At 38.5% G+C, this 27,727-nt stretch overlaps 1 protein-coding gene across 1 annotated transcript; it reads right to left on the bottom strand.

Moving 5' to 3' along the window:
- Nucleotides 1–5,591: 5,591 nt before the first annotated feature.
- Nucleotides 5,592–27,416, bottom strand: LOC130920684 (B-cell receptor CD22-like). Its single transcript, XM_057844056.1, has 7 exons — nucleotides 27,284–27,416; nucleotides 17,192–17,557; nucleotides 15,504–15,740; nucleotides 12,699–12,965; nucleotides 8,547–8,907; nucleotides 8,191–8,230; nucleotides 5,592–6,414 (listed from the first exon to the last, which is right to left on the bottom strand). The coding sequence occupies exons 1-7, from the start codon at nucleotides 27,342–27,344 to the stop codon at nucleotides 6,244–6,246; spliced, it is 1,503 nt and encodes a 500-aa protein (XP_057700039.1). The 5' UTR covers nucleotides 27,345–27,416; the 3' UTR covers nucleotides 5,592–6,243.
- Between the last annotated feature and the right edge of the window lie 311 nt (nucleotides 27,417–27,727).

A 27,727-nucleotide genomic window follows, 5' to 3' on the forward strand; every position in this document is an offset into this window, starting at 1 on the left:
CACATGTTCGTTCATAGTTTTGATGTCTTCAGTGAGAATTTACAATAGCAGTGAAAATATATAAAACGCAAAAATTATGAAGTGTGTCCAAACTTTTGACTTTCGTTTCAGTCTTCAACATGCTTCTCCCCGCAGTCCCACAAATGTAAAACTCCGTCTACGATTACAAACTCTAACTATAAAATGTACATAATTACACATATTATAAAGGCTAGTTGCTGGCTGTCTCGTTGCCTGTCGTCTTGTTTTGAGTTTTTTTTCGCGCCGCGTTACTGAAAACACTGGTAGTGACCCAGTGACGTGCGGTCAGGGGAGGCAGGTGAGGCAGAGCCTCACCTGTCATCATGACAAAAAAATAATTATAGCATCAAATTTATATTAATATTTGTCCATTGCTCTTAATGTATGACTCATTTCAAACATTTTTTATAGTCAAAATCGCTGAATTTGCCCATTTCCTGTTCAAATAACGAAATGAAACGAGAGGTGCGGCAGCAACTAGTAAAGCCTCACCTCTGATTGCGCAATCCATAACAAACTGGGTTGATACATGGAATTGGAGCATGCTGGTTGCCGTACATCTGCATGTCGCCATTATAATGTTTCCAGATACGTTTATTTGACCTGATTTTCCACAGTCTGGCTAATGTCTTTAACCCTTAAAGTTTAATGTTTGTTAGCGACATATTTAGTTTTGCTGATGGGAAATAAAACCGCAGTGAAAAGGCACAGGTTGCGGCAGATAGTACGCTGCCGCACAGAAAGGGGGCGAACGTGAGCCAACAGGTAATGGCGCCAGGGAATCAAGTGCACTGCGGCGAGCCGTTTTGTATTGTTTACTACGTCGACATCGGACTCCCAAAATGGAAGAGGATTATATATCCAAACTTTAAAAATTCTCAAAACTGGACTTTCAGTCAAAAGTGGACCTGATTAACAGAGGAAGACCAACGCCGGAGCTAAAAGGTTTGCTTCAAACTGCGGGACAGTCTAAGATAACTCGCTCTTGTGGCTTGACCGCAGTTTTCAAACGGAGTGGTACACCCGAAAAGACTGGCTGTGTGGCTGACCTTCGAAAAACTGCCTTTACTGCTTCCCATGCCTTTTGTTCTCAACTTGTGCCAATGTCTGGACTAACACGGGATATTGTTGTGACATGAAAAATTTACCACGAAGTCTCAGCAAACATGAGAGATCGTACACTCACATTCAAAGCCAGACTGCTTTAAATATTTTTGGAAGCTCAAGGATCGATTTGGCTTTGAACGAACAGCGGCGGCTCAACGTTAGCACCCACAATGCTAAGGTAAAGGAGAACCGCAAGATTTTGAAAGACCTCATTAATGCAACCTGCTTCTTAGCTAAGCAGGAGTTAGCATTTCGTGGTAACGATGAGAGGGCAAGCTCTACTAATCGTGGCAATTATGTCGAACTTTTATACGCTTTTGCTGTGAAAGATGAGAGGTTAGCTAGACATTTGGACACATCCACTGTGTTTTCTGGCTTGTCAAATAGAATACAGAACGATCTAATTGAAGCAATCGGTGATGTGATACAGTCGGAATAGGACCGATTCAGGACAACTTTCCTCCCTGGCGATCATCTCCATTGAGGCGGAGAGACTTTTAAAACTAAAGGAAAATAAGGAGGACTTTTACAACAAAGTAACTGAGGTTTTTGTGGCGAAGGGCAGGCGCATGGACTTCATCTACAAATAAAGGTAAGACCACAGTTTTCATTTTAATCTTAATATTTTAAAAGTAAATTTTGGCCTTAAATAAAATATACTTTTTCTTTTCATGCTTTTTGTTGAGCAATCTGTATTAAATTGATTTAAGTATCAGATTCAAGTTTTAAAACAACTGAATATTTCACAAAAGATCAAAATTGAAATCTGTGGTTTTGTACACTACTCTGTACTCATTTATGTTGTATGAACTAAAGACTTGCGATGGAAATTCCAACACATGGAGAGTGTAGCGCAAATGCACGTTATTTTCTACCTTTACGTATCTGTAATATGTACCGTGTGTGTGTGTTTTGTGAAGAATGCTGATAAGATATGAAATAACCAGTAGTTAATTGAATAAGCTACCCTTTTTGGTTATATATTTGTAAATCTGACACTTAAGGAGTCAGTGCCTCACCAACCACGAACCTCACCGCACGTCACTGTAGTGACCACTACCTCGTAACAGAATTTACCAAGGGAACTTGTGTGGGGCATGTGCCTTGTGTTTGACATCGTTCTCCACATTTTGCTCACGCTTCTCACTTCATTCAACTTCTGTTTCCTGACAGTTTCTCATCATTCACTTCCTTTCATGGTCCGATATGAGTTCTTACCAAATGTGCTACTGACCTCCAGTGGCCAGTTTTATTGCTTTTGTGCTTTGGAGCGTAGTTGCATCAGAACCTAGAGATGTCTCTTGTGGAAAAAAAAAACCAAAAACGTAAAAGACATCTTTGGAACACTGAAACAATTAAAAGTAGAATGTATTTATACGTTTTTGGGAGCAAATGAGTTCAGAGTCTGGGTGTCTTCGTCAACAGCACGCTTTCCTCTGCTCCCATATTAATGACATCATGAGATGAGCCTATTTACACATTCGTAATATTTGTCGCCTCCTTCTCTCACCCCCACCCCCACACACACACACACACAAACCGCTGCCACGCTTGTTTGCAGTCTAGTCACCTCCCAGATTGACTTTGTAATTCAGTGCTTTACGGTCTCCCAAACAAATCCCTCCTGAAACTGCAGCTCTTCCAAATCTCCGCAGCATGCCTCATCACATGAACCCCCAACACACACCACATCACCCACATCCACCGCCAACTTCACTGGCTCCCAGTAAAACCAAGAATAAACTACTAGATCCTCCTCATCACCTTCAAAGCACTTTATGTCCTGGCCCCATCCGATATACTGTATGTAACATCGTTGTATTAAGACTCCCCCGTTTCCACTTTGCTCTTCTTCTACCCTCCACCTTTATGTTCTCTGTGCCCATCTCAGCCCCCCCTGGTGTTGGGAGTAAAAGTGTTATGGTAGATTTTTTTTAATTAAATAAAAAATATATATATTGAAACGATAATGTATTTGACTTTGGGGATTAAATATACACTACCGTTCAAGTAGTCTAAGCGACCCCAAACTTTTGAACCGTAGTGTATCATATGGGATTTTTCATTATGTACACTACGGTAGTGTATATGTTGAACATGTGTTTTGTAATAACACCACCTGACACCTTGCTTGCTACTGGGTCACAATTAGGTGCTATTGGAACGGAAAAGTAAACTGTTTACAGAGGAGGCATAAACATGTCATACAAAAAAAATAGCGATTTTTTTCTTTACAAAAACAGCTAAATTTTCTAAAATTCATTCCGAGGTCGAAAATGCAGATGATTGTCCTTTGGTGTCTTCAGATAGATAAGGCATGCTTGCAATGTTTGCCATATTATTGTTTTCTTGTTGCTGTTGAGCTGCCGCCCTGCAGAGCGCTGTTTGATATCTGGTTTGCAATTTTAGTGTTGTGAAAAGGGGGTGTTAAACTGAGGCTTGTTGGCCTTAATTAGTTTTCAAATGTGTTCGTGTGTTATTGCGCCGCCGAGCTGCGGGGATTTGCTTTATAATACACAGGCGCTTTTTTTTCCAATACAAAAACTCCAACAGACACTGTAGGTGAAACAGAACGTTGTCTTTTTGGCAGCCTAGTAGGGTTCTAGATTCTTCTTCCTGCCTTCGACAGGGGCGGACGAGTTTCCTCCCTGCTCCTGCTTGCTGCTATCTTCGTCAGTATAGTCTGTCTGTTTTTTTTGTATTTCCCCTGTGGATCAACTGTGCTGGTCTCTCATACGAAAATGGATCTGATTAGTTGGTCTCTCAGCGCAATTGACAAGATTTTTTTAACAAGACACGGTGCACCAGGAGAGCCCAGATGGGACCTCCGCCGCTGGATATGTGAGAGATTCATGAGATCACTGGAAGCCAGAGTGTCTTACTGTCCTATCTGTGGAAGATATCGAGGACATTTGGGTGTTTGGGGTGACGGTTGTGGGGTTCCTTCTGCTTGGCTTAGGAGGTGCCCTCTTCTACCGGAAAGTTTCCAAGACGGCAGCTTTCAAGGAAATCAACAAATTGACCACGGATCAAACAGTGCGATTCAAGGCATTGGACGACCGCGTCGAGGCTTGGATTAAGCTGGCTCCTTGGACTCACGGTTGGGTCCGAGGAAGGATGGAGAAAAGTGGATGCTACCATGCGTCAGGTGACGGAACTGTCGGGGCAGGTGACTGAACTGTCGAGGCAGACTGTTGGCAATGATTTTGTTAGGGCCTCCGCCCCTCCCTCCTGAGGCCGGACCCACCTTGGGCAGGTGTGCACGTTTTTAGCTGATTACAGGTCAGATGGGTGGAGCGGCCACAGCTGAGAGCAGTTAACATCAACCAGCCATAAAAGCCCAGCAGACGCTCTACCTCGTCGCCCGATTAACTCGTCTGTTTCCCACGTCAGTTGTATCTCGCATTTCTATATTATATCTTTGCTCACTGGCTTACGACTACCTTGCTCTCGTCCCAGGTCCTGTTTTCTGCACGCCCCTTGTCGGATTCCACGCCTGCCTTCCTTCCTCCTCGTCTACCCCGAGCCAAGTCATCCACCCCAGCCACATTCTCGTGATCGCCAATAAACGATTACTCATCTCACCCCTGTGTGCCTGCTCTGGGATCCCCTCTTGCTCATGCAACCCTAACAGATTTAAGGGACCTAAGGTCTCGCCTACGCCATCAGGAGTGCGAATTTGGCTGAAGACCAACCATATTTGGACATATTGAAATTACTTATTCGGCTTAATTTGATTTATAATTTTCCTTTCCCGAACACCCTTACCCCACCCCTCCCTTCTCCTGGAGAGAGCCGCGCAGATGGCCCTATTTCTTGCCCTTGATCTCTACCCTAGGCCATTCGCAGAGCCTTGTGACTCTTATTTTGTCTACAGACGCATACAAATACTGATACACTTGTGCATAAACACATTCACACACAACCTCCCCCCTCCAGTCCGCCACTGCTTTTTTCTTACTATCAGTACTGCCATTGTACACGCCTTGTTTGGAGGAAATGCGTGAGCATGACAAATTTGGCCCCAAAGTTTCCTCCGTGTCGGAGTAACATTTATGATTTGCAGTGTTGCAGATACGGCTGGATCATTATCAAGCTTCGGCAGAGCATGCTGATGAGCTGATCATTTGGTGCAGATGTGTTAGAGGAGGGAGACGTGGAAAACAGGCTGGATCGGGGCACTTGCGGACCAAATTTGGTGACACCTGTATTAAAGGAATATCTAAGCATTTTGGAACCAAGAAAAATCTGGCCTCCTGACTAAAATACGGCTTTCTGCGCATTAGCACACACGAAACCGTGCTGAGGTGAGAAGCAAAGGAAGGTAAATTTATTTGCATATTACAGTTCAATTAAGGTAATTCAAAGTGTTTTACATGCAATGAAAACCCACAAACACAAATAAAAAATGATACACAAATGTCACATAAAATCATTTTTATTATTGAGTACTTTAACAGGCTACCAATCACACATTTTTGCGTGGTTAAATGTTTGTGGAAAAACCTGGGGGGAAATGGGGTAGATAAAGCAACTTAATTTGAGACTTTATTATGGTTTATTTCTTTAATCACATATAATCATAAAAATATATGTCCCAAAAAGATACTTATTTGAACAGAATTTTGTAGAAGGCTGGATCAAGTAATACACACATATTCATATAGGTAGCGCCTTAAAAATGCATTTACTGTAATTGCATTTGAGTACAAAAAAAAAGAAGTAAAAAACAACAAGAAAAAGCTGAAACTTAACAGACATAAAACCATTTTAGAACCATTTTGCCTTAAAATGGTTTAAAAGGAAAAACAATAATAGAATTTTAGTACATACAGTGAAAATTATTTTTACCACATTTTTACAGCATTGGAAAATGTTAAGAATGTTTGGGTCGTTTTTGACCTCCTACAGAAACCATATCAAAACAGAAAAATATTTTTCCCTCAGCCATCTTTGTCAATTTTCAAACATTTTTGAAAATGCTCCAGGGAGCCACTAGGGCAGTGCTAAAGAGCCGCATGCGGCTCTCAAAACATGGGTTGCTGACCCCCGCTCTGGGCAAATAAGAGTCATTTAAATTATGTTTAAAGAGGAGGAAAAAGAAGGATGCAGAACTCATCCTGAGGCTTCGCCACCACATTTGATGACTGTGTCCACCACACTTTCGTATTCATTCTCATCCTGGTCCGTTTTGTCATTGGTGACATTGGCGTGGATTGGAGAGGGATCGGAGAATGCCACCAGCTCCTCCAGTTGATCCCTGCTGCTGTCTTCACTTGTGTTTGGCTGACAACATTTTTAATCAGTCTCATCATTCATTGTTATTTCAAAAGTACATTTTCTAGTTTTGAAATGATTTAGCATTTTTTCTCCCAACATTTTTCAAATAAATTAAGATATGTAAGCGGTTACCTATTTAATATCATTTCTTGATATATATTTGTAACATTTGTCGAATTTATTTATTTAATCATTTATTTTTAACAAGGATTTTCATAATTCTTAAACCGAATGTAATTCAACTTTAGATTTACAGTTCTCAAAACTTTGAATTGTTTAGATATTTCAGCAACAGTAAAAGATTTTGGGGAAATCTTAATAAAAAAAATTAAAAAAAATTTAAAGGGCACCTGAAGACTTCAATTCATCAGCGTTTTACTCGGTTAAATTGTTTTGAATGCATCCTTCTCAAAACTGACATTACCCCAAATTTTTTTGAATTGACCGTATCGTTTTTGAGTTGCTGCCATAGCAACAAGGGATGCACCTCGCTGCCGGCCGCTACCTGATGACGTCAATTCCTGAAGACCTCGCCAGCACTCCAATACGAAAGTATAGTATCACGCTATCCTCACCATATATTGCAAACATTTTCTGGGGTTTACTCGCGAAATTCGTCATGTGATCTCGAAGTGTAGCGATGAATTGTTCATACGAAGGCTCGAGACTCTATGAGTGGCCCAAAAAACCTTCTGCAAAAATTTTGGACATCTTTTGTGAAAGTCAATAGGTAGAACTTCTCCCCTGCTCCTCAATCACGTCTTTGTTTTCAACATTTCAGCGAGGACAGCTTTAAAAGCTTTGGAGGTTACAACCTTGGTTTTTCAACGACGTAAGTGACCCTTCCTGGCAATTTGATACGTTTATTACTTGATCGCGACCTGTTTTTTGTTGTTGTTGTTGCTTGCCTGTCATAAGACAGCTGACATGTTGTCTATTCATTTCAATTTGATACTGTGACGTCGAAAAAGAGTCGCCCGATTAGTCAGGTTGCAATTCTTTATTTTTGGAACTTGTGGGAACAACACGGCTGATGTCTGCCGCAACCGACGCCAACAAAACAACCAGCAACAACTGGGAAACGTCATGCTCCGTCGCACCTCTCTCACTCCCCTAACTCACGCAGAGCATTTAGTAATGTATGCAAATATACCCGCTACATTATAACCCGATTCGTTACAATAGATTAATTAAATTATTGCTAGATCTATATAACTACTCGTCTGTTTTGGTTCATAGAGAAATCACGATGCAAGATGCCGACCACTCTTCCTTTCGTTATGTTGATCTGCCAACCGGCATCATCACCCTCGTCTGCTGTGCCGAGTAAATCGCCATCATCTAACACCTCAGGTTCAAACATGTAGGGATTAATTGTAGATAATATTTCCTGGTAGCCTTTGCCATCGTTAGTGTCACGAAAGAGCAAACCTGAATGGTTACTTTCAGTGGTACTATCACCGATATCGTTGCTGCTGCTATTTCGGCTGTAGATAGTTTTCTGTTGCGTTCAGGAATTTACGTCACACTTCCGGGTTTGGGAAGGGACTATTAACGGAGTGCAAAAAAGCCAACCCACCCCCCCTGCAAATAACCCTCCCAGTTACGCGTTAAAAATGACATGGATGTTTTGACAAACCCGTCCAAAGTTTATGTTCGTAAAATTACACCAAAATCTGAAAAGCTCTTCAGCTGCCCTTTAACTTGGCCATATGTATAAAATGTTTAGCGTTGTTGATATTGATATTAAAACAATGAAGTTCAGTACATTTTTTGCCTCACCTGAGATAAGTGCATCCTGCCTTTCGACGTGGTCTTTTTCCTTAAAGTAGAGGAAAAAGAAAATGAAATCGACCTAATTTCATGTTGATCCATCTAAAAATAATGGAAGAGAAGCATTTTTAACTCCGCAATTCATTAGTGTAGTTATTCAGCCCTGATACACACAAAAAATAATAATAATCAGGCTCCAAGAATCGGCGTGTATTTATCTCTGAAATATACCTGCTAATTTTCACTGTGATCGGTCGAGAGGAGTTGCAATTTTAGTTAGTGTCCTCACCAAGAAGAACAAAAAAAAAGTAACAACCAGCAAGTTTTTAAAAGCCATCTAAAAATAGGTGACAAAATGAACCAACCAGAACAGGAGGACAGTGACTGAAAGCAGGATGAGCACGATGCCAACTGTGGCGCAACGCACAACCACCGCTGTGAGAGCACCTTGTGACCATGACCTAAAATTCTCTGCTTGAAGCAGGAGTGTGGCGTTCTGGCTTCCCCTGGAGTTTCGGGCCTCGCAGTGATATGCGCCTTCGTTGTGTAGTTGGAAGTTGATGATGTTTAACACGGCCCCCGTAAAATTAGGCGACTCCTCGTTGTCCTTGGACCAAAAGTAGCTAGCGACAGGGTTAGCATCACTGCTACATGTCAGACTGACCGAAGAACCCATTCTGACGTTGGAGGAGGGTATTGCTGAGATGCTTGGAAGGCGAGGAACATCTGTTCGGAAACACATTTGATTCACTATATTTTTTTCTGGAATAAAAAGAGACTAGCTATAACTGCTGCCTTTTTTTCTCAGAACATCCTACATTATATTGAAAAAAAAAAAGAGCTGTGTATATAAAGTGAAATCTGGATGCCACAATATAGGCCAATATAAAATCTGCCATTCCTTGGGAAAATTATTGAAAGGGTTCTTTTTTAGCAGATGCAAAACAACTGTTTTGTTTCAACTGTTTCAGTCTGGATTTCGGTCACACTACAGCCCCGAGAACTGTGCTTATAAAAGTCCTTAATGGTATTCGTTGGAATGATGACGCAGGAAAATCATCTGTTCCGGTATTACTGGATCTCAGCGCCTCATTTGACACGGTCGATCATCACATACTACTCAGCAGACTGGAACAGTGGGTAAGGCTCCCTGACACTGTGCTTGAATGGTTCTAATCTTATTTACAGGGTTATCTTTGTGTCTGAACAAACCAAAATCGCATGTGGTGTTCCACAAGGGTCTTTTCTCAGACCGCTTTTATTTAACATATATATGCCTCCTCTTGCTCAGATTATGGAACATTACAACATTTCCTATAATACCTATGCCGATGACACACAGCTCTACATTTTGGTGTCCCCACATGACTACAATCCCTTAGTGTTGCTGAGAAAATGTATTCGTCAAATCAATGAATGGATGTGCCAGAATTTTCTCCAGCTAAATGCAGGAAAGACAGAAGTGATCATTTTGGGGCTAAAAAACGAAAGGTCAAAGATCAGCGCTCGCCTTGGCTGAATGTCACTGTGAGCCACAAATCAAGCTAGATATCTCTGTGTAATTATTGATTCAGACCTGAACTTCAACAACCATCTAAAGTTGATCACTAGATCTGCCAATTACCACCTAAAAATATAGTCAGAATTAACTGGCTTCTGTTCAAACAAGACATGGGAGAATTTATCTATACATTCGTTTTTAGTGTATTGGGATAATTGCAATGACAGGTCTCAACAAATACTGTAAAATCAGTAATGAAGTTGCAGCTAAATCAGAATGCTGCTGCCAGAGGCCTTATAAATACAAGGAAACTGGACTACACTGCACCCGTTATGAAATTGTTTCACTGGCTTCCTATGACGTCAAAGGACTAGACCAGGGGTCCCCAAACTTTTTCCTGTGAGGGCCACATAACTTTTCCCTTCTCTGATGAGGGGCCGGGGTCAGTTCATAACAGAAAAAGTGTGACGATTGCAGGAGTGCCTAAATGTATAAATGTATTGTTTTTCAGAAAGCCAAAATCAAATAACCCTTTCTGGATTCTTCACGGAACAAAAGTAAATAAATGGTAAAATCGTAAATGGAGAGTACTTATATAGCGCTTTATCTGCATTGTTATAAAATAAAAATATAATATAATAATAATAATAACACTATTAATTCAATAGCTAATAACCAAATAACCCTCTCTGAGTTCTTCACAGAAAAAGGCCAGGAAATAAATAACACACTTGAGGAAAAAAAAAAAAAAATTCAAAATGCTCTCTGGTATTGTTCAGGGGGCCGGACCAAATGTGGAAGCGGGCTGTATCCGGCCCGTAGTTTGGGGACCCCTGGACTAGACTATAAAACACTACTGCTGGTCTGAAATTCACTTAATGGCATTGAACAAAAATACATGCTTGATTTGTCTGACCCCGAGGAGACATCGAGACAATTCAGGTCTACTGGAATGGTGCTGCTATGTGTTCCAAGAAAAACAATTTCAGGGTGAGGCAGCATTCATTGATAAGACTCCTCAACTGTCAAACAAATTACTTGCACTATGCGTGGCCACTTCATGGACAAACCGGCAATTATTTGCTCCACTACATTTACACATCACACAAAAAAATAAATTCTGTGTCTTTTCAATCGATTAAACAAGATTCATTTCAGTGGGATGCACATTATGAAGAGGTTGTCTTTCCTTTTCAAAATTTTAAAAACAATTTGAAAGACATAAAAGATTATTTCTCATTTTTTAATATATTATATTTTTATTAGATTTCAGGAGGGAAAAAAAACTTAAAAAAATAAACTAATGTTTTGAGATTTACGCGACTAGTCCTGACTTCCATATTGGCTTTGGTACTGACACCTGACCTTCATGTTGATTTTGGTACTCACATTGAACGTCTATGGCCACCTGGTTAGAGGGGACGTCTCCATATTTATTGTGGGCGTTGCAGTAGAAGCTCCCAGAATCTTGGGGGCGTATGGAGTTGAAAACGTAATTTCTCTCTGAAGACCTGAGCTTAGTTTGGCCCTTGTGCCAGGTGAAGCTAGCAGCTGGGTTAGCGTCACTGCTGCAGGTAAGTTTCACTTGCTTTCCCTCCTTTATGACATTTGATGGACTCACCCGCAAATCAGGGAACCTTGGCGCAACTGAAGAACTCAACATTGGCATCATTAGAGAGTTGATCATTTGTGTCCTAAACATGTTTGGTTGACTTATGTTTATTGCAGCAGATCTGTTGTTTAGTTGTTGGATTTTACAATTGACAGTAGGACACTGGGCTGTATTCCTTGGGAAAATCATTAAAAGCGTTGTTTTGAGCAGATTCAGATTTGATGATGCAAAACAATCTTTTCAATTTTTTTAGTCTGGATTTCGCACCACAGCACCGAAAACTGTGCTGATGAAGGTCCTAAATGATATTCATCTGAATAATGACGCCTCTATCATCTATTCGGGAATTACTACAAGTAGATCTCAGTGCTGCATTTGGCACAGTTGATCATACTGTACTACTCAGCAGATTGTAACAGTGAGTAGGCCTCGCTGACACTGTGTTTCAAAATTTTAAAAAGAAGTTGTTAGACATAAAATAGATTATGATAATTACTTAATGTTATTATTTTCAACAACAACAAAAAAGACATTTTAATTTGGTTGGTTCGGTGACTGTTGACTTAGCACGTCGCCTCATTGTTCTTGTAATGGTGTGGAGATTGAATTAATTAAAAAAAAAAAAAAAAAAAAAAAAAAATTAAACGGTGAGTAGGCCTCGCTGACACTCTGTTTCAACATTTTAAAAACAAGTTGTAAGACATAAAATATATCATTCTTATTACTTAATGTTATTTAAAAAAAAAAAACATTTTAATATGGCTGGTTCGGTGACTGTTGATTTAGCACGTCTCCTCATTGTTCTTGTAATGGTGTGGAGATTGAATTAAGTTTTTTTTTTTTTAAATAAATTACATTTTTAATACGTTTCAGGTGCAAAAAAACCTTAAAAAAATTAAAATAAAAAAAACTTTTCTTGAGTTTTGAGATTTACTTGACTAGTCCTGACTTCCATATTGGCTTTGGTACTGACACTTGACGTTCATATTGATTTTGGGACTCACATTGAACGTCTATGGCCACCTGGTAACAGGGGACGTCTCCATATTTATTGTGGGCCTTGCAGTAGAGGCTCCCAGAATCTTGGGGGCATATGGAGTTGAAAACGTAATTTCTTTCTGAAGACCCGAGCCTAGTTTGGCCTTTGTACCAGGTGAAGCTAGCAGCTGGGTTAGCTTCACAGCTGCAGGTAAGTTTAACTTGATTTCCCTCCTTGATTTCTTTTATTGGATCCACCGACAAATAGCAGGACCTTGGAGCATCTGAAGAACTCAACATTGGCATCATTAGAGAGTTGATCATTTGTGTCCTAAACATGTTTGGTTGACTTCTGTTTATCTCAGCAGATATGTTGTTTAGTCGTTAGATTTCACAATTCACAGTTGGATACCGTGCTGTACTCACATTTTACATCAATTACGAAAGGTTGCGACATCTTCTCCCCCAGATCATTCTCCACGACACAACAATACACAGCTGAATCTGAAGACTGGATGGAGCTGAAGAACAGATATTCTCCATAACTCATGACCTCACAGTCTGAAGTTCCAGTCTTCTTGCACCAGCGGTGTCCTGATGATGTTGGGGTGTCATCTCTGCAAGTAAGAGTCAGTGAATCCCCCTCCATGATCTCATCTTTTGTACTTAACACCCTGGGGGCTTCCAGAGCATCTGCAGGAGACGGGTAGAAGATATGGTTGAATGTCAGTCGACAGAGAGTCCAACATCAAATACTTTACATATGTACATATGATATGATATGTAGTTATGATTGCTTTTTCAATTTTGTTAGATTGCTAACATAAATTACAATAACTATTCTTAGAAAAATAATTTCGGAAATGGGGATTTTTTTGTTTTAATACTTAGTAATTACATTGATCAGTGATATAACAAACCAAAGCAATTGTCACATTTAGATTTAAAATTGATATTTTTGTCCTTGTACAGGGTGACACACAAAAAACCCTGTCATCAACTAAACTTGAATAAATTTTGAAACAGATAATCAATTATTTGTATTTTTCAGATTCACCAAGAAGAATTAATGTTCTACCAAATTCAAACTTCGAGATGCCATGGACTTCTGATATATAGTTGAGGCATATATTCGGCTGAAGTCCACCCACGCAGCTCAATTGCAATTCAAAGAACGGTTCGGATGTTGTGAATTTCCAGTCCGCTCAATCACCTACAGATGGGTCAACGAGTTCGCAACCCATGGAACTGTGCATAACCTCAATGGTAAAGACACTAACAGACGATCACACTCTGGATGACCGCGGGGGGTCATAAAGAACTTTGCCCGCCGCATCCAAATGTGTCTGCAGTGCCAGGGAGCTGATTTGGAGCACATTTTTAGAGCGCCAAACAGTTTTTGTAGAACATACCTGAAACTTTGGAGATGTCTGCTACATACGGATGACCTAATGTAGCTCAAGTTTTGTGTCGATCTAAATAAAATTTTGAGAAGTCTGCTACATATGCTCAAATTATTGGGGTATATACTCTCTAGGCCCTTCTAAGAGTGCTGATGTTTAATTTTATTCATCGTTTGAAATGTTCTGAAAATGTGATTGTCTGGGGCCTGACTAACATTTGGCACAGTTCTATACGCTGCATGTCACTGTTCTGGAAGCACTGGTATAGGTGCCTTTTAAAAGTGGGTCAATAGATGACCTAATTTTTGTATCACTGTAGTTTACCGTCTTTTATTGTTATTTTGTTTTTAGTTTTGTATGGTTCGTTCCCTTGTATTGTGTGGTTGTGGCTTGGACCTTGAGTCTGTTAATAAATCTATCCATCTATCTATCTATTGAAAAACAATTTTACATATAAGTGCCCAGTTCTTTAAAATTTTTTTTATTTTTTTTATTTTTTATTTTTTTTACAATCAATACATATTTTAAATTACACATTTAAATTTACTAATTGTAATGGCAAAACCTGAATTAATACATACAGTACATTGAAATCTCAGTTTAAACTGAGATTTTCCCATTTTAAAAGTCAAAAATCAGCTCGTTCTAGCTGTTATTGTTTTGATTCAGTGTTTACAACTGATGTCCCACCTTCCACCAATCAGCCAATTACAAGATCAGCTCTTGGTCTTTGTACAGGTTGCCAGAGCTTTGTATGCTACTTGAGCTAATGTTGGTGCAATATTCAGAGTCAGAATCAACGATGGCATATCCAAACAGAACGAGGGGAAAAAAACACGTTACGGATGTCAAAAAAGTTGAGTAGCTGAAGTTTCGTGTCCATCTCAATAAAATTTTGAAAGTTATTCGATTTTTGGTGATGTTTTCTTGTGTGTGTGTGTCACCTTGTATATATTAAATGCTAAATTGACCATTTGTTGAAAAACAATTTTACATATAAGTTCCCAGTTTTGCAAATCCTGTATACAATCAATACATCAATACATATGTTAAATTACATATTTAAGTTTACTAATTTTAATGGGAAAACCTGAATTAATACATACCTGTACATTGGAATCTCAGTTTAAACTGAGCTTTTCCCCAGTTTAATAGTAAAAAATCAGCTCGTTCTAGCTGTTATTGTTTTGATTCTGTGTTTACAACGGATGTCCCATGCTCCACCAATCAGCCAAGTACAAAATCAGTTATTTTGTCTTTGTACAGGCTGCCAGAGCTTTGTATGGTACTTGACCTAATGTTGCTACAACACTGAGTCAGAATCAACGATGTCGTATACAAATAGAACGAGAGGGTAAAAAAAAAAAAGTGTTCCGGATGTCAAAAGAATTATAACAAATTCAGAAACAAAACTTCGATCAATGGGAACAACTGAAAAGTAATAAAAAATTGACAACGGATGGAAAAGTTGCACGACTTCTCGACAGGTGAAGTACTTTGGGTTTTCCTATATTACTTTCATGTATGGTAAATTGACATTTGGAACATGAAAACAGTTGGCATGCTGTGTTGTTTAGCATTGACCTTTATGCATGTACACTGTGTTTTGGTCGGTAACTGAAATAAAAAATGGATAGAAGAATAAAAACGTTTAGCATTAGTATGATAACGCAGCATTAGTCTCCATTGGGAGGCACTGATCTGGCAGCCCAAAGTGGAAGGGGAGTTTGTGTGCTGCAATACAGTATTTTGATTCTGGTTGCAGTTTTGGGCCACCAATCTTACATATGGTTCCTTTATAGAAGAAAGCCTTGAAAAAAGAACTCACACAGTGGAGGAGACGCACTTAATGGATATCCTTCAACAGCACAGGTGATGTATTCTCCTGGACGTAAATATATTTCCACTTCTTTTGTCCAATGGCGAGTTAAACAGTCATCATTTCGTGGTGTTCGCTTCCAGCACCAAGACAAAGAAGTTGCAGGAGTGCAGCTTGTGTGGCATGACAGTGAAGCGCGCGTGTAAGAATCTCTCTCTACAGCCTTGATCACATGCACCTGTGCAGCTGGAGGTAAATACAGCATACATATGAGTCCAAGAATTTCATGCCCAGCATTTTTTAAATCTAGATAGCAACTTGGGCCATGTCTCCACCTAGCAGGGTTTTTTAAAACTTAGGATCCTGCCCTAATACGTTGGGAAAAAATAATTACGTCCACACCAGCACGTTTGTAGAAAAAAAAGCTTCCACTGCCAACCGCATTCATTCATTGTTTTTAAGTACATTAAAAACAATGCACGAAAAATAATTGTCCATAATATCCCTATCCTTCGAATGTGTTCTTCAATATGAAGCACTGCAAGACTTTGTAAATAAATACAAGCAAAAAAGCACCTGTCTAATTTACTCCAAGTGTTAATATTGGTCTCATGTGTGACATAAGGACAAAGTTTGTCGCAGTCAGTGACGTTTCCACTGTTAAATCTTCGGTTATCAGTGTCCACATAATGGCGCTACAAACGCAGATTTCCGCATCTTCACTTTTGACGCAGTTTTTAAGAACCCTTGTTTAAATGTGCGTGTGCGTGTGGATGATTGGCTAAACCATAGAAAAAGTTCTTCTTTTTGCCAAATACCCTGCTACGTTTAGACATGGCCTAAAATATTTGTTTCCTCAAACAATCACAAAAAAAGACTGTCAATGTTTGATGATGTCTGTGGCTCACAGGTTTATTATTGGAGGGAACATAAAAGCTGAAATGTTGCTTTCTTACTGTGTTTCACTGTTACCTATGACTGTCAAAGTGGCTCCAGGTAAATTGTTTCCCCATGCTGAGAACATGAGGTGAAAATGCTTTGCTTCACTTTGCAGTAATTTTGTTTGTGTGTTTTATTTGAAAATTTTGATAATTGTCAAAAAGGATCTTTAGCCTAACTCATCTAACTATTCTGCCACAATTAAAAAAAAAAATGAAATGCAAAATAGCATTTGACATGATTAATCTTAACAAAAAGACTGTAAAAATATAATACTGATAGTTCAAAAAATATGTCTGAGAGATTGTGCTTTTGGTTCTTATTAAAAGGATTAAACTTCTTGTATAAGCATTTCATTTCTAATATGTAAATTAAAGCAAACCTGGTCAGAAAAATATGTTTATTTTTCCCTCCCCAAAAAGTGATTTCTTGTTCTTTGAACAGATTTATATATTTTTAGAAATACCTTTTTTGAAATTCTATTTTATTGATTTCTTGTTCTTTGAACAGATTTATATATTTTTAGAAATACCTTTTTTGAAATTCTATTTTATTCATGTAAAAAGTATTTCTCTTGAAAAAATAAAATAAAAATAATATATATTTATATATATATATATATGTATTTTTTATTTTTTTTTTCAATGTGATTTTGGTGGGGAAACATCAGAATAATAGGGATTCAAGACAATAAATGTTGATGGAAGCTTCAAGACCTTACTGCTTGGTGGAAAGCTACTTTTCAAGAGACTCAATACCAGTCATATCCAGAGTGACTCCGGTTTTGACAGTGTACTCTCCACCGTCCACGTTAGTTATGAATCTGAATTTGTAGGTTCCATGGTCGCTCTCTCTCAGCTCTTTGATTGACAAAGTGCACAAGTTGCCGTGACAGTTCCTCTGGTCTAGACGACCAGAGTATTGAGGGTCCATCGTCAGATCTTCAGGTTGCCCGTTGTAAACTTTGGTGTACCACAGTCCCTTTATGACCTTGATGATTTGGCCATCATGCGTTTGTGGGTACCAGATGGAGCAGGTGAGGGTCACTGTGGTTCCTGTCAGACCGCAGATGGTCTCTTGAGTGAATGTCCCTCCCCATTCATGCGTCTCCCAACTCTGGGACACTGAAACACATTTTCAACATTAAATGCAAATTTACTCATATTATTGCTTTGGTTTTTTTTCCACGCTCATAGTTGAATCTGTAAAGAAGAATACTGTATACCGAACCTTTTCCTATGATGTATAGTTAGATCAATAATGGCCGCTTCCTAGAAAAGTCATCACTATTCAGTATTGATAAAACAATACATATATAATCATGAACAGCATGTTTTAAAAATATGATCTAATTCTGAAAAAAAAATTTCTGATGTTTTTTCTCATAATGCTTTATTGGGCACTCAATGAATGACCTCATTGGTTTGCCACTAATGGCAATTAATATCCAATCCATTTTCACGCTCAGAAGCTGGCAGCGAATGATCGCTGGGTGTCTAATGCTGTCAATGGCACTGAAAGATGAGTATTCACAGCAACTCCTCCCTGTTTAAATGAACTAAATGTCAACAGTTGTCAATAGCAGCCAACAGGTGGGTTAACAGTCAAAATATTTACAGTAAATGGGAAAAAAACGTAAATATTCTCTTTTTGAATTATTTTATGTATGTGAATTAAAAAATAAGCCTACAATTGTCTTTGTTTAAAATGTTAAACAAATCAAATAACAATTGATTGTTTTGAAAAACAAACTATATTTGTTATTTTAGTTATATTTATCAACTTAAGCGTGATTGGGTACCATAACCAGAGTGTTATTATTCCATCTTGTCATTGTATGAATTGAAAAATGTTTTATTCTTGAATTATATATATACATTGAAAAATATATGTTGATTCTCTCCCTTTACCAGCATGAGTTTTCTCCAGGTGCTTCAGCTTTCTCCCACATCTCAAGAACATGAATGGTAGGATGATTGAACGAATGAATGAATGAATACATGTTATGTCACATTTTGGGTCATGTGACAAACAATAACATTGTGGCCTACATGACCCCAAAATGTGATGTCCATGTATTTGGTCGTCAAGGACCTTATGCACGAAGGGTACACACAAAAAAGTGGTGTGTCCGCTGTTTTTCATGGAATATAAAGTTCAAATGTATCAAGAGTGAAATGACCGTGGAAATCTGCGGTTCCTCACGCAAACTTCTTAGTTGGCGTGTTCACAGCTTTCTACAGTTGTTGATAATTTAGGCACATGCCACACTTAATATTGTGAGCAACTTGGAAATTACAGCACAAGACATAGAGTTGATCATTCTTACACGTCCAGCGCACCATACAAATGACATTACCTAATAGCTCATTTATTGAACACACAGCACACCCATACACCCCATTGCAACCATATTTACAATCGCGGTGTCAGAGTTGTCTCTTCAGCTCATTTATTGCCATTGACAGTGATGCCGGCAATGGCAGCCAATGTGTTAAATGGGGGTATGGACAGAGTGCTCGAATATGCCAACATGTGGAGAGGGTCCCATCTGCAGGACTCTCACTGGGAATGCATCATTGTCACGTGGTCAGTGCTGTGAATGACAGCGTTAGAGTATTTCATTTATTTATTTATTTTATTTTTTAATTCATTTTTAGAGTCGTTCACACTCTCCTCACTTTGCACTGTAAATATCTTTCACCCTGGCACCTACATACTCATTCATTCCTCCGGGGAGAGTCGGGACGGGGCCATACAGTCGTGGTGTTGCGTCCCCTCTTCCCATCCCTGAAGGCCAGTTGATGGGGGCGCGGGTGGCCCAGGGGACCACCATGGATCCCTGGGGGGTGACGATGGCCCCTTTTCTGGGCTGCGGGATGAGAGATGGGCTGCGCCCTCCCTTTTCGGGCTGGCTGGGTGGGGGCTGTGGCCCTGGGGTGGCACGCTCAGGTGGGGGGCCCGGTGCCAGGATTGGCAATGGGGCAGCGTAGGGTCGGTTGCCGACGGGCTTACACTAAGCTTGAGGACGATAAACCGATACAACCGGATATCCGGTTTTACAGGTGAGAGATACAGCTGTATCGATAGTAAAGTTACCATTCGACAGTAATTAGCCATTAAATATTCAATGAACCGATAGTAGAGATAGAATTCGGCTATCGCGAGCACAAGAATCGGCTTCTAATGCCTAGTTCAATGCATTGCTCAATATGATAATAATTTAGCTTTTACCTCACATGCTGAGCTTGTGCCATTCACCACACGGCGCACTTAGATTGAGACCGCACGCATGATATAATATGGACAAGCACAACTCACGTTCGCGGTTGCCTCAACTTCCCATGCATTTCGGCAGAACCGTTACTAGTCGCCGTCATTACCCGATCGTCATGGGCGTGTCATAACAACACGAGTGCTAACAAAACCACTGTAACGCACGCTCCGTTGCGTTTTCCTCACAGTTCACAGCTCAAAACGAAACTAGTAGTGGCAACGAAGCAACATGCTAAAACAATGGACAGTTTGAGCACCGTCACCAGCGACGTCCAGCGATTGATTTTCAACGCACCCAGGAAAACAAAAGTCGGACTTTGAAGTGATGAAGGCAGCCAGATCTGTTCGCATGGGACAGAGCTAGTGTGAAGTGTGGCGCGGTACAGAGATCGTGAGTTTTTAACCCTGAAAAATAACCCACTACAATGGTGGAAAGGGGAGCACGACCCTCTGGAGATTTTTTTTTTTTCCACGAAACGCAGTCTACTTAAACATGAACATGTGGATTAGTTGATCCTCCTCAAGAAAAAATCTGCCCTTCAAAAAGATATGGACAGTGATGAGGAGTAAAAAATGTGGAAACACAGGCATAAGTGAAAGACTTTGCTGTGTATAAGGTTAAAGTATTGATAATTGACCTGTCTGTCTAAAATGCCATATTTTTATTCCCCCAATTATACCAGTGGTAAGGCATAATTTATTATTCATTTATGATAGCATTGCAGGTGTAATTCTTTTTTTTCTAGAGCTGCTGCATAGAACTAATAGTTTTTGTTTGTAAGATGTTTTCGTTGAAAGTTTGCACTTAAATTACTTACCTCTTGGTTTCAAAACACCAGGAAATACAGTAATTGAATTACTGCATTGTATTGTTGTCTGTCCATAAAGTTTTATTATCAATCCCATCCAACAAAATGACGGTCATGTAGTAAGCCTTTTTTTTTTTCATGATAAAATAAAACATAACATTAGTATGAAATTTTGTTGTTTAATTTTGCTTTTAGAAAAGTCTTTTTTATATTTTTAAAATACTGTACAAACACATAACAAATGTTTACCATCGTATCGTTTTCACTCTGTATCGAACTGTATCGTTCTTAAACTGTATCGAATCGTATTGAGTCGCTTGGCCATAAAAATGTATCGTTTTTGAATCGAATCGTAACCTGTGTATCTAGATACGTATTGAATCGGCTTCATGCCATTTTCACGCGGTTACTGGTTTTCTAGAACACAGACCTGATTTTTGTACACTCCGCCCCGCCCAATCACTTATCTTATAGACCCCCCCCCCCTTTTTTTTTTGTTTTTGCTTCTTTTTTCCTAAAATCTGGTCCGCATTTTACGGCACACCTTCAACACACTAAATTACCGTCTCCCAATTTACCAAGAGACTTTATCGGTAAAAATGTCAGCTGTGCGGAATCATTTCACCTTAAAGGACGACAAAGACGAAGAGGCAGAGTGCAACATATGCCACAATAAAGTCAAGCGTGGTGGAAAAGCTGTTAGAAGTTTTAATACAACCAACCTAATCAAGAATTTAGCGAAATACCACCACAAACAATATAAGAAGTATGTTAAGAAAACCAAAGACAAAAAGAAAGGTCCTACGCAACTAACACTGGCAGAAACTTTTGCTATGCATGACAAACTGGCACTCGACAGTTCCAAAGCCCAGGGAATAACAAGAGTCATTGCCAAAGAATTCATTCTGGATGACGAGCCATTATCTCTCGTGAGTAAAGACGCACCATCCAACACTTAGAACCACGGTACAACATGCCCAGCCGTCATTACATCCTTGAGCGATTCGGCCGTGGAAGATTCGAGAACAAGTCACAAACATCCAAATTCCGATTATTGAAATATGTCAAGTAAAGCGGAACTAATACACAGCGCGGTCTTCGGGACACAATGAGAAACGGATCGCATTGCGTCCCGAGAGTAAACCTCAAGCTTGTCATAGACCCGGGTAATGCCAATGCTCGACTCACGGCTTTAGCTCAACTCATGTCGCTAGATAAAAAACACAAGAATACTTGACTGCTGCTGAGAGCCGCTACAAACTACGTCAACATCGTTTTACTGTCGATAATAGATATCATATCTATATAGAACTAGATGCAAGATGACAGACTCGACGGCGTTAGCAACCGTGAAGTATGGAAAACTACATGCGTTAGTAAACAGCCGATATCTTAAAGCAGGAGACTTCCCTAGTAGGCTGTTGTGAACCTTCCAAGCGAACCTAATTAACTTTTTATCTAAAATACTCCTAAATCGGCAAAATCTTGACTTGAATCTATCTTCAAAACAGTTTTAAAACTTTAACATGTCAAAAGTAGACAGAAGGGAAATTATGGAATAACGGGAGCAATTTTAACAACTTTAACAGTTGATTTGCAAAATTAAATGAATTGAATGTAGTTTAAAGCTGCTGATACAGAATGGGGACTTGAGTATTTTATTTACTGTTTCAAAATGTTTAAAATTTTCCACTGAGGTTGTTTGTGTGTTTTGCTTTTTTAAGACGGTTTACAATATTATTATATATATTGCACGTTTTACTGACTGACTATGCCATTACTGTTTGTTATTTATAATGTTTTGTGTTTATCACTGAATAAACAGGTCAGTTTCTTGTTACCAACTGTTGTGTATCATTCAAACTCACCTAATTCAGCTGGCTAGTTGTTATCAAGAGTACTAAAACCGTTTTCAACATGAGTCTGACAACTAAGTAAAGAGGCTAAATTTTAACACATAAAACACAATTAACACAATAAAAACTTTAACACATGCTCAGATAGGCCGGTATCGGTATCGGCCAGTATCGGTATCGGATCGGAAGTGCAAAAACCTGGATCGGGACATCCCTACTATTTGTAAACCTAACCTCAAACATACCCTGTCAATGCTAGCTCGCGGAAGACAACTATTTCGCCGTAGATCTTTAGTGGAAACTGGGAAAGTGCAAATCACAGAAATGTTTAGAAAGACCTTTCTGTAATCGTTATCGTTGGCATTTCGTTGTCAAATGTTTTAAAAGCATCAATAGCGCTTTTTTGTGACGTATGGCCAGACAGAACACCATTTCCAGACCAGCCTCTGTCTTGCTAGCCGCAGATTGATACAATTGAAGATGGGCGCTACTACAGGGTGATCCAAAAAAAAGTTTACACTGCCATAATACAACTTAAATGCCATGTTTATTCATCTTAGAATTAGAATTTAATCACAAATTATACATTATTGTAAAGAACATGTACAGTACATTCTGTTTTTCAATGTGTCCTCCCTTAAGTGTCACAACGGCCTCCAGTCGCCTGCGGAACGCTTGACAGGTCTCATTTATGTAGGATGCTGTCATCTTTTCCCAAGATCTAACAATGGACCTTTCCAAGCCTGCCACAGAAGTTTGTGGCTTCTTACAGGCACTGTCCTCCACAGTTGCCCATATGCTATAATCCAGGGGATTGAGATCTGGACTCTGGGGTGGCCACATATCACCTTGTCAATCAACTTTTTGGTCCGCACAGATCGGCACTTCCAGACCCAGGTTTTCGTGAGGCTGTTCCAGTATCTTTCAGCTTCTTTTTAACTTTGTAGACTGCACATCTGGATATTCTCAGATTTGCTGCAATCTCAGTAGGTGTCAGACCGGCACGCAGCAATTCAGGTACAGCTAAAGTTTTCTTCATTTTCAGCAGAAGCACAGGAATTGTAGAGACGAGAGATTACCAGTTGCATTGCGTGACCTTAATGAATCACTTAGGCATGACAACCTATTTAGATATGTTTCAATGGCTTTTAAACAAGCAGTCAACTGTGTGTAAACTTTTTTTTGGGTCACCCTGTATTTTCGACTGATTGGAATGTACAATGGAAATGTACTTGTTTTCATTCGCGCGCATAGTTTCATGTATGTATTTTTGTTTTTGTTTGCCTATGACGTTTTCTGGATTTGAGTATATGCCATGTTTCTGTTGGAAAGCCACACAAATCTTTGTACATAACACAAGTCCTTATGAGGCTGAGTTTTTTTTAAATGACTAAGGGGCAGTTTACATGTTGACACTGCGACACCAAGACGCAATGATTGTGTTGCGGAATGACCTCACCTTTATATGGTGACAGCGAAAATGGAAGGCAAAGACGCAAACCTTTGATTCAGGCCTCCAAAGTGGAAGGATTTGATTGCGGGGCTTGCTTTGCAACCATATAGATGGAAAGCTCTCGCGCCGATAACGTCAGCACTCGCTCAAGTCACTTTTGGCGTGTGCAGCGCTGCTACTAAACATTAAAAACAGAAAACATGGCTGGACGTCGGCTTTAATTTACTGTTTTTATATATATATATTTTTTCAATTTAAATAAGTTTAATGTTTGCATTTTTGTGCCTTATGGAGCAAAAGAAAAATGCCACTGCTTGGAGTGGGCAGGCATGTTGTCGTCCGAGTTGAGGAGATTGTTGGTGTCAAGGCAGTGCATCATTGGCTGTCGCCTTGTAAATCTGAACTGTCCCCGAGGGCCTGGCATGAATACTTCATTGTTTTCACGCGGAATTGCGACACCGTTCGAATGGAGATGGAACCATATAGATGCACACATAAAATTTGTCGTATTCTCGGAGCGTCACCATGTAAACGGCCCAAAAATTTAGTCACTTTTCCTCTGAAAGATTATCTTCGAAATATTATATTTTTGGACTGAAAAATCTCTTCTAAACTGTTACTCATTTTTTCCCATGACATTTCATCCTTGCAATAGGAAATCTTAATTAAAAATATGATATCAGTATGAAGTGATCCAGATGATTAAATTATAAGCATTTTAAATGGAAAATGTAGAAGTTCATTGAACACCTACGTTTGCTTCGTCAATGGTTATGAGATCGGGTGTAGACATTTTGCAGTTTTCGAGATTGCTGTCATTTCAGGGGCACACAGGGCATATCTCTGTGCAATGGAGGTTACACTTAATGTTGATTATTTCTCAAACTTCAGTCATGGCGCATTAAAGTGGCCCCTTTCATTCTCTTTAAATGAGATGCACTAGAGACTCAAAATTGCGAATCTCACATTTGTCTCTTTAAGTGGGCACTTAGAGACAACCCCTAATTCATATATATACTGTATATGAGTCACTCATCCCATCCTGATATTGCTTGAAAAAACAGTATTTTGCATTCATATTTGTACTAGCTTTGTTAATAATAATCCCACTTTGTTTCAACAAAAAGATAACAACCACAACAACAAAAAAACAATCCTGAGAAAGCGCAAATCATTCTTCACGGGAAGACGTTCTTCCTCTTTCCCTCACTGATATTATAAATGAGTCTGACACGTTTTTTTTTTTTTTATGTTAGCATTCTACACATTTTATTTTTGAAGAATGTATATATATCTGTGAGTTCTCATTTTAAGCACATTGACATGACATATATGGAGGTAGATTTGTGTCTATTATTCAATCCCAAAAAAAGTTGCTTCAATCAAAAAAATAAAAAAGGGGGCTTCAATCAAAATATATTTTTTCAAAGAAAAAAAACCAAATAAAAAAAATGTGTTTGATGCAAAAATAAATTTGAAACTAAAAAAAAAAATGCATATGAAAACTTTTTCTTTGATTAAAAATTTTTATTTGGATTGAAGTTTTTGAATGCGAAAAAGTTCCTCGTGTTGAATCACGTTAAGCAACAGGCTCTCCTCTCGGATCATAGAAGCACTGCCTCGCATCGAAGTCATCCGCCTTTGGTGCGCTATTTTCGCCTTGAACTCCTCTAGCTGAGTCCGATGGCTGGCTGGTGCCCTGGTGGCTATAATTCTTGCTTCATCATGCTTTTATGCTATTGGCATAATCACCTGTCACTCGAACATGTCGGAAGTAGCGGCAAAGTTGGATCTTTGTGTCAAAATGATTCAATCAAACCTTTTTCTAGTTAAAAAAAAAAAGTGTGTTCAAAACTTTTAGTACTTCAAATAGAAAATGAGTTCAAAACTTTTTGCTCTCCATAAAAAGTGACACTTCAATTTAAAGAATAGAAAAAAATATATATATATGTATATATAAAAATATTTTTTAAAAAAATATGTATACTGTATATTTTTTATATACAATGGAATATGTATTTTTTTTTTTTTTTTTTTAGGGAAGTGCAATTTTAATTTTGCAAATGACTTTCTTTGATTGAAAACTTTTTGCTCTCTATAAAAGTGACACATCAATAAACAAATATATACATTTCAAATATAAAAAATATTTTTAAAAAAATATGTATATATATTTTTTTAGACTAGGGCAATTTTATTTTTGCAAATGACTTTTTCTTTGACTGAAAATAGTTTTTTTTTTTTTTTTTTGACTGAAGCAACTTTTTCTGGGATTTAATGATTTAGACACCAATGTCCTACCGATAATATGGCCCGAACAACAAAAGGATTGCGTCAATCAAAGAAAACAGTTTTAATGAAAAATTAAGTGTTCCAATTCAAATTTCTGAGTCTCAAATATTTTTTTGTATTCAAAAAATTTTTTTTCTATCATTCAATTTTTTCTTATTTTTGATTGAAGTGATTTTTCTTTTGAAAATATATTCTTTTGTTTGAAGAAACTCATTTTTTTATGAAATAATAAAGACACAAATGGGAAATGGGCCAATATGTGGCCCAAATGCAAAACTACATTACTGCAACCAAAAAAGTTGTTTCAATTAAAAAAAAAAAAAAAAACTTCAATCAAAAGAAAAAAATTCAAAGAAAAATAGTTTTCAAATGTGTTTTTTTGAGTTTCAAATTTATTTTTGCATTCAAACACATTTTTATTGATTGAAGGGACTTTTTTTTTTTTATTTAAAAACATTTTTTTATTGAAGCGACTTTTTTTTGTTTTTTACTGAAGTGACTTTTTTTTTTTTTTTTGGATTGAATAAAGACACAACTCTACCTCCATATGGCGATTGTATTTGACTGTTATGAATATCGAGATGCAATGCAAATGTTGGGTTCTTTATGTCAAACTATGTTTTAAATGAGAACTCATATAGGTTACGCACCAGAAGGCAAGTGAAAGACTATTAAATATGTGATATACTGTATCTGTTAACAAATGTAGATTCATCCAGATCTGACCCTGACTATTTTTTTTGTTAACAATTTAAATCTAAACTCCTCTATAAGGTCACTGTCTGAGATCAATTTACAGTGAATCTTTTGGGAGCTGTTATTTGTGGAGAAAATGTGTAAAATAGGCATGGAAACAAAAACTTTGTTGGAGGTGCCGCTCGCTCGCTCTCCCAAGTTATCTTTCAATGGTAATCATCGAGAGGATGTTTGCTGTGACAGGAAGTTAAGAAGACTGCAAGCATCAAACCGCAAACTACTGAATGTGAATTTGTATGTCAATTTAAAGTATGTCAATTTGTCTGTTTTAACATTCTGGAGAAATTAATACAAATGCTGAGGGCATATTTTGTTGATGAAGTAGGCAGTAACAATAACATGTAGAAAATCAACATTTAAATACATACTCAAAACCACAAATCTGCCAAAAGAGAAGCGAGATCTTACCTTGAAAGCCAAAGAGCGAAATGACAAGTATGACAATGTCCTTCTTTGCAGTCCAGCTCATTCTGTATTTGCGACTTACAGTATATGACCTTGATGCTTCTCATCGATGTCAGGGTCTAAAGATGGAAGAATTAAGAAACCAAAAGCTAGCCTTGTTCCTCTTTTGCACATTGACATGCATGACCACACTTTGCAGTGTGGAAAAAAATAAAGCAGAGATGGATGAGATAAATAAAAATGCTTCTCATTTTTTCTCTTTGCACTCTTTGACTCAAACTGTGAACATTTCTTTTTCCACTGTTGTTTTAAACTCAAAATGCACTTGTGGAATAACATGTTGGACACTGTCGTGTTAGGAAATGTTTAACGACTAATAATTATGTTTATCACTGTCAAACGTCATGTCCAGTCTACTTGAGTCCAGCCCTTTCTTTTCTCTGTAAG

Source organism: Corythoichthys intestinalis, chromosome 8 (assembly GCF_030265065.1).
Source record: "Corythoichthys intestinalis isolate RoL2023-P3 chromosome 8, ASM3026506v1, whole genome shotgun sequence".
NCBI classification, from domain to species: domain Eukaryota; kingdom Metazoa; phylum Chordata; class Actinopteri; order Syngnathiformes; family Syngnathidae; genus Corythoichthys; species Corythoichthys intestinalis.